The sequence below is a fragment of the Neltuma alba genome, unplaced genomic scaffold (assembly GCF_004799145.2).
Source record: "Neltuma alba isolate B1F8T4 unplaced genomic scaffold, ASM479914v2 tig00011245_pilon, whole genome shotgun sequence".
NCBI classification, from domain to species: Eukaryota; Viridiplantae; Streptophyta; class Magnoliopsida; order Fabales; family Fabaceae; genus Neltuma; species Neltuma alba.
The window spans coordinates 235,481-248,981 of NW_021635962.1; the positions used below are offsets into that span (position 1 = coordinate 235,481).

Here is a 13,501-nt window from a genome sequence, read left to right on the forward strand (position 1 = left end):
AGCATATAAACATAATTTTAACAAAACTAAATAAAATAAAATTTCCAATTTAGAAAATTTAAAGGCAATCAAACTACAGCTGATAAATACTACTTCTGATTCTAAATATAAAAGCTAATTGACTAATTTGAAGAGATTAAGGAATGAAATTAAGTTAGTTATTTTTAATAAATATATATTGTCTTTTTTAAAATATCCTTACTAATTAAGTGTATTTGTTAGAATTATTATTATTATAAGGACTATTTTAAAAAAAATAAATAAATATAAAAAACAAAACAGATTGGAGTTTTATATTTTTAATTTTTTTTTTGACCGAGAAAATTTTCAATTTGTCCACCTATAAATAACGCAGTTTTACTTATCGATATATTTTTCCCTCCGTGTATCCTCTTCACAGACAAGCTCCACTTGTTTCCCTGCAAATCGGCCATTCCCTGCTTTCTCTCTCCTTCTTTCTTGAAATGATCTGCATTTTCCCAAGCAATTCCTAAATCCCCCCTTCTCTTTGCGATGGACAGTACCTCCGAAGATATCTCCGATAACACTCAACGCCCTGAAGACAACGACCAACGAGTCTACTTGGTTCCTTACAGGTCTCTTTGCTCTCCAGATTCACTCCTTTGTCACTTCAGTTCTGTACTTTCCTCACCAACTTCTTCGAATCTGAACTAAATTTTAACTTTCTTATTTTAGTTTCATCATTGGGGTTCGTTTGCTTTTCAATAAATTGCACATAAATCCCAATAAGTAAAAGCAAGTTTGAGAATGGCTATTCTAATTGGATGATTAACTGCCAAACGAAAACAATCAAGAGCAATCAAGCTGCGGCTTAATTGCTTGCCTCTATGGATCAGCTTTGTATCTTTTTCACTATTCGCTATCAGCCACTGTATCGGTTTTCTGCTTTACTTTTTACTTCTATACGATCTGGCGTTATCTGCATTGGCAGATAGTCATTGAATGTATCAACAGAGTGGGTTTGGGTGTTAGCGCTCACTTGCGTGTTTCAGGTGGTGGAAGGATGCACAGGATTCAATTGCCGGAGATTCGGATGGGAAGAGAGGGATCTTGTATACTGCTTTTCCATGTTCATCCTATGCGGTCCTATGAAGATAATCAATAACATTTTCAACTCGGATCTCGTATTCAATCTTAGGAGAGAGGATGATTCAGCCCAGAATCGTGAAGATGGTGAAGCAGGAGTGTCCGGACGGGACTTTGCTTTGGTGCCTGGGGATATGTGGTTGCAGGCACTGAAGTGGTGAGTGGTTTAAACTTACTTCCCCCCGTCTCTCTCTATATCTATCTATCTATCTATATCTGGCTGTTTTGAAGATTGCACATGTGTGTAGAGAGATGGTTGTATTAAAGCTGTGTGAGATTTTAGGTAGAAAGTAAACTGGTGCAAGTATTTGACTGAACCTTTAGTTTGATTTCCATTAACTTTGGGCAATTTAGATAGCTGCATCTGCTGTGCGAAGTTCTCGTAGGTTTTCAAAATTATGGTTTATGTTGCTGCATTGTGCTTATGCCATCTTAACCGTTCTCTCATTCTGTGTATAACTGATGAACGTCCTTTGTATCACTCTCACTGAATTACTAGGCAAAGTCATCGTTCATTATGATTCCATTAAATTTAAGATCAAATTGGAATCTTCAGTTATTTGCCATCTGATTTGAAGCCACATCCATATAAGTCAGAAAATGTCATGTATATTGATCTGATTGAGGTTTTTAGCTGACAATTTCATATAACTTTCATCCCCTTTTTATAGCTGTTTCAGTAGTTCCTTCTTTGCTGTGACATGATGCATTTCTATTGTTCTTCCAAACATGAGAGGGAGACCTTTGTATCTATTGACAGGATCATGATTTTTTGAACAAATAGTTTTTCAGTTATTCAATGAATCAGGTCAGAAATGTTGTTGCTTGCTATCATTATTAAGAATTTGTAAGTTGGAAGAAAATGACATGCATGGTTTCTGACTGCAACAATTGGTTATATGTCTTGAAGTGTCTATATTCCATGCTTATTATTAGAATATCTAGTAGCGAATGGTATAGCTGTATAAATAAATGGGTTAATGCTGGTTTCTTTTGTGTTCTTTTATCAAAACATTATTAATTTTTTTGGTCGATTTGACATTAGAAGTGGTTCATGTCCCTTTATGAAACTGATGAAAAGTTTTCTGGTATTTAGAGTACTAAGTTCGTTAACACATTCCCTACCACTTGCTTTGAAATTTCATTAGGCATAGTGATTCAAAAAATACAATGAAAGACGGTAAAGCCTTTTCAGCTACAGAAGATGACATTGCAGAGGTCTATCCATTACAGCTCAGGCTTTCTGTCCAGAGGGAAACAAACTCATTGGGAGTAAGAATAAGCAAAAAGGTAAATCTCCTTCCCTCCCTCTCTGCCGTTGTTCTTATCTAAGAGGTGCTGTAGTTAGTGGAAATGCTTTTGGATTGATCAACCTCCTTTATCTGTGGTCTAATTCTGTCAGTAGAGTTTTTCATGAAATGTTGGAGGAGACTGATACATGTGATGAACCTATGGCATAAACTTGGATTTTGTAATCCATTAAAATGTGGTTTGAAATGATGATATCTCTACTGGAACATTTACTGTCTATAAAATTAGTCGTGTTACCTTATTCAGTGCATCAGGATGTTTTGGTGGATTTATGGTTTTCAGTTTTGAGGAAATAGTGAACAAAACTGAAATGTTATCATTTTTGGACAGTTTGTTCATGTTCGAGTTATTTTTATGTTCACTTATTATTGGTGAATCATGGATGCCATTGTTAAAGTGTTCTTTTTGCTTTTTAATTTCATTGAATTGTGAGACGTTCTTCCATTTTTTATTCTTTCTAGGACAATACAGTTGAGCTCTTCAAAAGATCCTGTAAGATATTCTGTATGGATTCAGAGATGGTAATGAAATATTCTGTCTACAATTTTACTTAATGAAGAAAATCTTTGTACAACAATTCATATATTGTTGCAAGAGAGGGATAACATTTTAACCTGTAATTGCAGCTACGCATTTGGGACTTTTCAGGTCAGACAACCTTTTTTCTTTTGAATGACAATAGTAAGGTCCCAAAGGACTGTCAAAGACAGTCTGATCAGGAGGTAGGTAGCAATGTTTTCAAGAGCAATATTCTGTTTGTGTGTTTTTTTTTCCTCCCTTAATTATCATATTTCTGAAGTGCTAGTCTGTTGAACATCCCTTTGGTAATTTAGCAAGCTATTAAATAAAGCATCAATATTTTTGGATATTTTGACTGTTGGAGATTGTTTGTTGAAATTTCTGGACAAGAAGGCCATGAAGGTTTAAAATCACAAGTTCTTATGCACTTTTAGGTTTTTCCTACATTTGATCCTCCTTTAGGATTTGTTTTATAGTTCATGACATACAACTGAGAGTTCTGGAGGAACTTTATGAATGCATTTATTTGTGGCATATTAGTATTGTCATAATAACATGTGATACTTGCATTTATTGTTTTGGTTAATGACAGCTCTGTCAACCTCATTCACTTGATGTGGAGGACATCTCTGTTTGAGTTCAAAGCCATTGGTTTGATTCATATATGGTTAGATATCTGTTCAGGCAACTACTTACCATGAGTTTTGTTAAGTACCTGGGTAGTATCATAAGGCTGTCCCTAAAAAGCAGGGGGGAAACCCTTCTCACTGGTTTTTTGTTAGTAATTGTAGTTTTTAATTTTTTGGTTGCTGATTCTATGTCAATGTGTCCTGAGTTAGATTTGTAGAACTGCAGGTTTATGATTTATCAACTTATATTGAATGTGAAAGGAAGGGAACAACAGTTTCATGAAGTCAATTACTTGTGTGTTTTGCATGCTTCAAATGTTAATTTCCATCTTACCTTTGCTAATTGCCAGTATCACTACTCTTTTGCAACTTAGCTAGGGAAAATACAAGGACTATGAATTATGAAAATGGCTTGACTTTGAATCATAGACTATGATTGGACACCTTGTGTTCCTTACTGATGTGTGGCTCTAAATGATATACAGATTTTGCTGGAGTTGCAAGTTTATGGGTTGTCAGATTCAATGAAACGAAGGGAAGGAAGAAAAGATGATATGGCCAGTTTTTCTGGTGGTACTTCACTGAAGATGAATGGAAGTGCCAGCAGTATGAATTCTAATCACACTCATGCCAATTCTTGGACCTTCTCTTCAAGCCCTAGTGAAGCTGGTTCCTTGGGATTAACTGGATTACAAAACCTAGGAAATACCTGCTTCATGAATAGTGCACTGCAGTGCTTGGCACACACACCAAAGATTGTTGATTATTTTCTTGGAGATTATGGTAGAGAAATAAACCATGATAACCCATTGGGAATGGATGTATGTATATTGCCTTCCAATGATTTTATATTGATATTTTTTAGCATGGCTTTTGCATTTACCTTTGTTATTCATTTGTCTTTGCCAGGGTGAGATAGCTTTGGCTTTTGGAGATTTGATAAGGAAGTTATGGGCTCCTGGAGCAAGTCCAGTGGCACCAAGAATGTTCAAATCAAAGCTTGCTCGATTTGCACCTCAGTTTAGTGGATTTAATCAACATGATTCCCAGGTCAGTGTGTCTTATTCTTTCTTTCATTCTTTCTTGGTTTTAACTTTTGGGTTTGTCTTATGTAGCCTTCCATTGTCATGATCTTATGTCCTACAGGAGCTTTTGGCCTTTTTATTGGATGGACTCCATGAAGATCTGAATCGTGTTAAATGCAAGCCTTATGTAGAAGCCAAGGATGGAGATGATAGACCAGATGAAGAGATAGCTGATGAATATTGGCACAATCATTTGGCGCGCAATGATTCTATCATTGTTGACGTGTGCCAAGTATGTTCCCATCTCATTCTATGCAATTGCATTATTTTATTTTATTTTTTTATACCACATCATTTATTTTGCTGAGATATGTTTTAAGTCTAACGTAGGAAATTACTTAAAATATTTTAACTCTGGTGTCACCAATCGGCTATAAGTAATTATGATGTCTTTATTCCTGTCATGTTAAATTCTGGCTCCCACAAGACATTATAGGATCGTTATTCACTACCATATTTTTCGTTTATTTCAGTTATATGATGTAAAGGTTGTTTACTCTGGAAAATGTACGTTAACTTGCATAAGAACGTCCTTATAGAGATCAAAATTCTTGGTAATTGTAAAAGTAGTTGTCATTGAACTTGGGGTACGGTGGTCAGAGCACATTGCTCTCACCTGTTAGGTCCCAAGTTCAAATCTTTGATGCTGCTATCTCCAACTTCTATTTCCATCAAAAAAGTAAAAGTAGTTAATAATAACAAAACCTGTCACAGATTTTTAAATCATCTAAAGAATGGTTTTCCTTCACGGTTCCACTGCAGCACTTTATACTTCGCTTTCCCTTGGTTTTCATAATTGAAAGGGGTCAGAAAGTAAGATGACATTTGGTCCAAGATGGTGAGAAGGTATAATGGAATGAAGAAGGTGAGTGAAATGGAGAGAAAATGACACTCCTGCCCCTGCTTTAAAAAAGATAATAAAAAATAATATACTGTTGAGTAGTAATAACAGAGACGGATATTGCATTATAATCCGCCCTCGCCCCATTCATCTCTCTCCCTCCAACCTAGCATGCCCATAAAAAGATTAAAAACTTAGTAAATATTGCCCAATCTGAAATTTGTTATCTTCTTTCATGTTCAGGAGAACTAGTCTATATTTGCTCCATTCTTCCTAGTGGCTGCTTTGTTTACCATTTTACCTGATCACATGCATCATCTTGTTCAGGGCCAATATAAATCAACATTAGTTTGTCCTGCATGTAGAAAGGTCTCTGTCACTTTTGATCCGTTCATGTACTTATCATTACCTCTACCCTCAACAACTATGCGGACTATGACTTTAACTGTTATGAGCACTGAAGGAGTTACTCAATTATCAACATATACCGTTTCTGTCCCCAAAAATGGGAGATTTGAAGATCTGATCAGAGCTTTAAGCATTGCTTGTTCTTTGGGGCCTGATGAGACCATAGTAGTAGCTGAGGTACATTGTTTCAGCTTTGAATTCTTTTCCGTTTTCTTTTTTGAGTTTCCTTTATGGATATAGAGTATAGGCCAATGCTGTTCAAATGCATCTGAAATTATGGCATTGTTACAGGTATACAACAACCGCATCATACGTTTTCTTGAAGAACCAGCTGATTTGTTATCATTAATCAGAGATGAGGACCGACTTGTTGCTTACCAATATAAAAAGGATGTCAGGGATGACCCTTTGGTTATCTTTGTAAATCAGCGGTTGGATGAGTGAGTTGATTTTTCTATTAATATTGGTGATCTTTAAGTTGCTTTTCTTGTCTGATAGAATTAGACTACTAGGATATTATTTCTCTTGAGCTGGTCTATACCAAACTCTTTTTTTTTTTTTTGGTGAAATATATCAAACTCTCTTTAATCATTGGCGGTTTAAAATAATCGGAATAGCTCATCAATCTTCTGAAACATCAGATAAGCCTTCCTTTCAAAAGCAGCAATTGGAAGCATGTATAAATGCAGCATTCCATAAAATGATGAGCCATTGGTTTGGATCACAGAGACAGTTGAATTATTTGATTAAGACACATTGCCAATACGGTTGTCAACCTGATTGCTTTTTATTATGTCTACTGAACAACAAGCTTTGGCATTAAGGCGATTGATCCTAATGATCATTATTTCGATGCAATTAAGTTTCTTGCAAAAGCCAACCAATCACACCCAATACAAATTCTATGATAACACACCTTATTGTTATAGTCCTGAGTTAATGTAACCATAGTTTCTAATTTGTTATTTCATTCCACATTGATGGTTAATGTGAATAAATGAGCATGTCAGTAAAGTTCTTGTTGTTTTAGCAAGGATTCGTTTATAATGTTTATTTAGGCCCTGATGTGTATTTTCTTTATACTCTGGTTGTCTAATCATTGTTCCATCTCTATAACCTGTCATTTAACGTATCAATTCATGGAAATTTGTTTATTGAACTGGTGATTTTATAGGATTCGAATGGTGTCAAGACCTTCAGCTTTTTATTTTATATGTCTTCTCAATTATAAAAATGTTATCTAATTTCCTTGAATTTTCATGAGCTATTGTGGTCCTAAATTGGTAGCAAATTTGTTGGCTTAAACACGAGGCATTTAAGAAGAATTAAAGGGTATGCAGTCATTTGCAGGCTGAAGTAGTTCAAACTTTGCCATCCTATAATCAATAGAACATGTGATTTTATTCTTGAACACGGCCAATGTTAGAGGAGATTTTATTTTCCTTTGGTCCTTTGACCTTTACCTCCTTCAACTTAAGCCAAGGAGGCAAGGACAATGCCTGAAACGGATGACCAAGACTTTTCTCTTGTTACCTTGTATTAACTGATTGCGAAGAACTTTACTTTCTTATTTCTTCTATTTTACGTTTTACTGTGCCTTTGACTATATTGCAAAGCACAGTAATGATGTATGGCGTTCATTAGTCACCACCGAAATCTCACAAGCCTTTAAAGAAACACAGTTAACATAAACATGCATGCTTTAAGGCTTGTTTCGCCTGTCATTTCCTTGGATTAATATAAATTCACTGTTTGTCAATATTGTCAGGCAGTATATCCATGGGAAATTGGCTTCAAATTGGAAGGCATTTGGAATTCCTCTTGTTGCTAGGTTTTGCAATGTTACGAGTGGATCTGATCTCTCCAATTTGTATCTAAGGCTGCTCGATTCATTTCTATTATCAACTGATGATGCCTTAAGAGCCTCTGAGGCCTCCAAGAAAACGGAAGAGGCTGCTGGAATAGAGGGCGTCATAACTCCTAGTTTAGGTCCAAGTGAAAATGATTCAGATTCTCCTTCTGATGGAGGACTGGAGTTTTACCTTACAGATGAAAAGGGGGTTATTAAAGGCTCCAAGATTTTAATGGATGAACCATTCCCAATGAAAGAGGATTTAAGGCAGTTGACTGTGATTGTGTGTTGGTCAGATAAACAGATTCAACAATATGACACACGACGTCTTAGTTCATTGCCTGAGGTTTTCAAGCCTGGCTTTTTAGCAAAGAGGCCTCAAGAGTCAGTTTCTTTGTACAAATGCCTTGAAGCATTCTTGCAAGAGGAACCACTTGGACCGGAAGATATGTGGTTAGTGAACCTTAAACCTTGAGCTGATTGTTGTTACTCCGTTGTGTCTGGAAAAAGCAAAAATTAACTTCTTTTTTTTTTTTTTAATGAGAACAAAGATTAGCTTTTTCTGAAGAGATGATTGGATACATGTATGAAATCCAAAATTTACATTACTTCTGTTCCATGATGTTCTGATTACTTTTTAGTACTCTATAAAAACTGATGGGCAGCAGCTACTTGTTGTGGAATTTTATATGCGACAAATCATAAATTAATCTTTTTTCCCAGCAATTGTAGTTAATAAAAGTTTATTTTAGTTCTATGCTGCAATAGTATCTTATGAAACAGCATTTTTCAGCCATAAATATGGGTAATGTTTTATTCAACCACGTCTGGTCAACTGTTGTTTCTTCGGTATCTGAACTTCCCATACGCCCAGGACAGACCCTTTTATAAGATAACCTCCAAGTCTTCCAATTTGAATGATTATCAAAATTTATTCTGCCTAGAGCATAATAACTATTGTGAAGCAGTCTAATAAGGTTTGGTTTTCTGCATTGTTAGGTTCTGCCCTGGCTGCAAAGTGCATCGTCAAGCTAGCAAGAAGTTAGATCTGTGGAGACTTCCTGAGATCTTGGTTATTCATCTTAAAAGGTTTCAGTATAGTCGCTTTATGAAGAACAAGCTGGATACATATGTTGACTTCCCCATCAATGATCTTGATTTGTCAGCTTATATTGGTCATGGGCATGACAAGACTTCTAACCGTTACATGCTTTATGCAATCAGTAACCATTATGGAAGCATGGGAGGTGGTCATTATACAGCATTTGTTCATGTAAGTTCTTGTTATTCTTTTCCAGCAATTCTTTTTAAGCAGATAAAATTTTTACTAATAGATCAACGTGAAGCCTGCAAATTATAATAATCAAGAACTAGAAAATCCAGAGGATTACCTCCGTGAGGGTCATCCTGAATATGTTTAGTGTAAATACTTTTAAACTGTTGGCAATATTTCTGATAGTAGGGGACAAATTGACTTCTTGAGATAGTGACTTATATGCCATCTGGGAATTTCACTATATTTGGTTGGCGTTGCTATTATCATTTTCAAACTGTGGAAGGAATTTTTTTTTATGCAGATTGTTATAAATTAAACTATATACAACAGTAATTTTCACACTTCTCTGATCTTGCATTTCATGTAGCATGGTGGAGATCGATGGTATGACTTTGATGATAGCCATGTTTACCCCATCAGCCAAGAGAAGATAAAGTCTTCAGCTGCTTATGTTCTTTTCTACAGAAGAGTTTTAGACGCATAACATAATGGTAGAGTAGCGATTGATTTGAACAGCCTATTGAAGCTAGATGCTATTGATTAACATTATTGCCAACTTAGTCTTACAAGTATACCTGACAAGTTAGCATTCTTTTGTCTTGCATATTTTTTTTGAAGTTTTAGACTAGTTGAGTTTACGGCTGGGAAGAATTGAAGGGGATACTGTAAAACTTAGTGGGGTTCTGAGGAAGAGTGTAACATAGTCACAATTGAGAGGTGAGCGTGCAACTTGCCCACAGGCTCGAAGAGAGGTGTACTAACTTCTACGATTTAGTTTTTCTTAAATAGCAATTTTTTTTTTCCAGAAGCCTGTGAACCAAGATTTTGAATTCTGTTATTGTAGTTTATGATTTGTGTTCATCAAAATTTACCAGTTGTCATCACCACGGGACTTGGCCAACATCCTGAGCAATCATTGTATTACTCTTTCAAGTAAGAGCTCATTGTTTGTAGGATATTCTGCCTATCCATTTATAGTGGAAACCCTCAAACACGATAGTCTTTTCACTCATAACGAGAAAATTCTTTCTTTTGGTCTTCAATGTCCCACTTTACAGTCCCCAGCATCAAGTAGCGGGCAGAAAAATTCATATTTGCCATAGCGGCAGAAGAAATATAAGGGAGAAAAAATTGTGAAAACTAGCTTCTGTATCTCCTGGAAAATTTCACAGGCTCTTGTTTCCCCATAATTGAATACTTTATTCAAGGAAGAAACGCATATTTAATGAGTTTTCTAAAAGGGAGAAGCTGATGTACTTGACATGTTTTTCTGTTGCCACTTGGGGACGGATAATTAACCGAAGTGACAGGGTCCTACTATAAATAGAGTTGGTGGTAGTTCAAGTAAAGTCTGCCATGGCAGAAAGATCAGCGGCAAAGCCATGGAATTGATGGAGACCAAGGTGAGTGAATTCGAAACTTGAATTCAATGTAAGTGCTGAGAGAATATTTCTTGACAATTCTTTATTTTTCATTAGAATCTAAAGATGGGGGGAAAAGAAAAGAAAAGAACAAGCGAGGGGGAGAAGTAACAGAATTGCACACCTCTCTGTTTATACAGCAGCAGTGGATCTATGAAGTATACTGTATGATCTCTGGCATTTTGTTAGCACTCAGCAGAATGGACCACCTCACCATGGTTTCCAAATTGGTGTTAAGTGGTGGCTGACCCATGTCTGTGATTATTGTAGTACAATGGTACCTGAGCCCAGTCTCAATCAACTCTAGGACCACTCTCTTTCGACCCTCTTTCACATTATCCTCAGAATTCTGTGGTTCCTACGTGGATACCCGCCGAATTGCCCATCGGAGCTCCAAAGACCAATAAATAAAAAAATGATAGTGTCAAGAAACTAATGGATATTTCGCATTACATTCCACTAAAAGATGACTCAACTGATTTTGCCCCACAGCCCTAACGTTGAAAACAGAGATGGAGCCCGGTTATTATCATCAAGATGACAACGCATCTTTCATATCTCTGGGTCCATTTTAGTTGCGCCTAATATTTTCATACTCTTCCGGTTCTTAATATAAAATCTATTTAACTAATTTTATTATATTAAAAAAATTAGATAAGTTAGTTAATTATAAAAAATATGATATTTTTCTTAAAATATTATAATCATCTTTTTTAATATCTTCTTTCTCCTTTTTGATTGTGATTGAGAGAATATTTATAAAGATAATTTAAAAAAAATTGATAAATATAAAAAATATGTCTTATATTTAAAAGTAAAATTAACTTAAAAGTCAGATTCTATATTAAGGATAGAAGGAGTATTATTTTTGAAAAAAAATATTTCCAAATTTACTCGGCAAGATATTAAAAAGAAAATACAATGAAAAATTAACACACGCGCACAGGAGTCAGAGAAAAAGGTAATCTTACAACCAGGTGTATTAATTAATCGTACCCTGAGGCATTTACTTTTCTTTACGGATTTGAACGTGATTTTGAAGAAAGCTGGTCATAATGTTCGATAATTCTGATGGAGCTCTGAGCTCTTAGTACACCCCAGTAAATATGGAAATAAACGTATTGTAAAATTAATCTCATTTTAGTCATCCCCAGACATGATATGCTTAAGATGGCAGTTAAAGGTGTTCGATGAAGTTGTTGTTTAGTGTTTAGCAATCACATAGAGTTTAACCCTTTGTTTCCCCACGCCAACGAACCCATTGTGTTCCGCGCGCCATCGAACTGACACTCCAAGGATCAGAGAGGGAGCTTCTTCCATTGCATGACTGTTTGTCAGCTCTTGTTATTCTCAAATCTTTGTCTGTTTAACAGAAAAGATTCTTTTATCTTCTTTTTTTCCCACAATCTAATTATCTTGAGTGATTCAATTACCCAACAAATCAATTTTTATAGTTAAACAGTACTCCGTTTTTAAATAAAAAAACTTATTTTTTAATATAAAATTATACTATAAAATGGGTCTTCAAACCGGAGGAGTATTTTTTTTTTTAACCAGCCTGACAGCTAATGTATATTCATATTCATATGCGAAAATAAACAACTTCAGATGAACTCGATCTGGTTTTTTTTTTTTTTGGTTGTTGTTGATTTTATTGCCTAAATTATATATTTACTCTATTTTTAAAGACTAACTCGTATAATGTATAAATTAAAAGATTAAGAGTTTACATGTATTCAATGTGTGTGTGTGTATATGAGAAATTGATTTACTGAACAACCAAGGCATATATAATTAATAGCGGACGGTGTTACGATATGAGAAAGAAAGGGGACAGTGTCAAGGGCTTCAGAGACACCATTCATTTATCGTTTTGATGTTTTCTGTAACTAAAGAAAAGACGAAGGCTCTGTTTGGGTACTCTAAAACCGTGGTTTCAGAAGCACTTTTTCGCAAAATGAGATAACCTTCTCCACATATTTACTTCGTAATCCGTAAAAGCACTTCTGAAACCATGGTTTGATTTTTATCCAAACACTAACGAAGCCAACTTTCCATTCAAAAAAAAGACGAAGCCAACTCACAGCCTCACACTCATCTCTCTCTCTCTATAAATATATATATATAGATATATAGATATATGGGGTTCAGACAAGACCCACTTGGTGAGCAGTGCCACTCATGGATCCCCATTAACATATCGACTCTCTTTGATTTGACGTTTCAGATTCTGCACTTTTGAGTTTTTAACTTCTTCTCATGCCATCGAACAAGAAGCCCCGTCTACTATAATATGTTTATTTTTTCCTTAATCCTTGCAATTCGAAGGGGGAATTCCTGCCAAGTCTAAAAAATTTAATTACTTAAAAAGACTTAATAATAATGGAGCAGACTGTAATAATAAATTTCAAAATAATAAAAAATATACTCGCTTGTCATTAAAATTTATTAATACTTACTTTTTTATGTGAAATTTTATTGTAATTCTTCCTAATTCAAGTCAATTCATTTTTACTATTCAAAATATATTACATCTTATATAATATATAAAAATACATCTATCTTGTAAAATAAATTAATTAATCACTATCATGTTTCATCGTGTATAGTGCATGGGGAGGAAAATAAAAAAAATCAAAGCAATATTGAGGGTGAACAATAATTGAATATGATTTTTGTATAGTATAACTAGCTGTTATAAGTTTTAAATATTGCAGGGATCACACCATAGAAATATTTAATAAATAATATCATTTGTTAAAAAGGCTAATATTATATATAAATAAGGAGAATCTTAAAAGAATATCTTTAAATTTCAAATTTTCAATTCAGTTTTATTTACTACACAATTGATAATATTTAAAAAATAAATAACAACACAGTTTTATAATTATTTTTCATTTAAGATTTTGAAATTTTAAAAATATTTTGTTGACTTTTTTCATATAAATAGGGTATATGTATCCTAGCTATTGGAACAATCTTCAATTCGCTGGGTGGGAGCTCACGCATGCCACCACTATTTCTGATGGGACTGTGTATTTCCCAATTA

The 13,501-nt window shown here is 34.7% G+C and overlaps 1 protein-coding gene across 1 annotated transcript; it reads left to right on the forward strand.

Moving 5' to 3' along the window:
• Nucleotides 1-416: 416 nt before the first annotated feature.
• Nucleotides 417-10,782, forward strand: LOC114762894 (ubiquitin carboxyl-terminal hydrolase 8). The gene is given in 15 exon segments (XM_028952492.1): nucleotides 417-596; nucleotides 1,014-1,099; nucleotides 1,102-1,264; nucleotides 2,256-2,397; nucleotides 2,880-2,939; nucleotides 3,045-3,140; nucleotides 4,052-4,387; nucleotides 4,476-4,616; nucleotides 4,713-4,883; nucleotides 5,820-6,077; nucleotides 6,192-6,340; nucleotides 7,669-8,205; nucleotides 8,752-9,025; nucleotides 9,396-10,431; nucleotides 10,507-10,782. Coding segments are annotated over 14 exon segments (2,613 nt in total). The 5' UTR covers nucleotides 417-513; the 3' UTR covers nucleotides 9,513-10,431; nucleotides 10,507-10,782.
• Nucleotides 10,783-13,501: the final 2,719 nt, after the last annotated feature.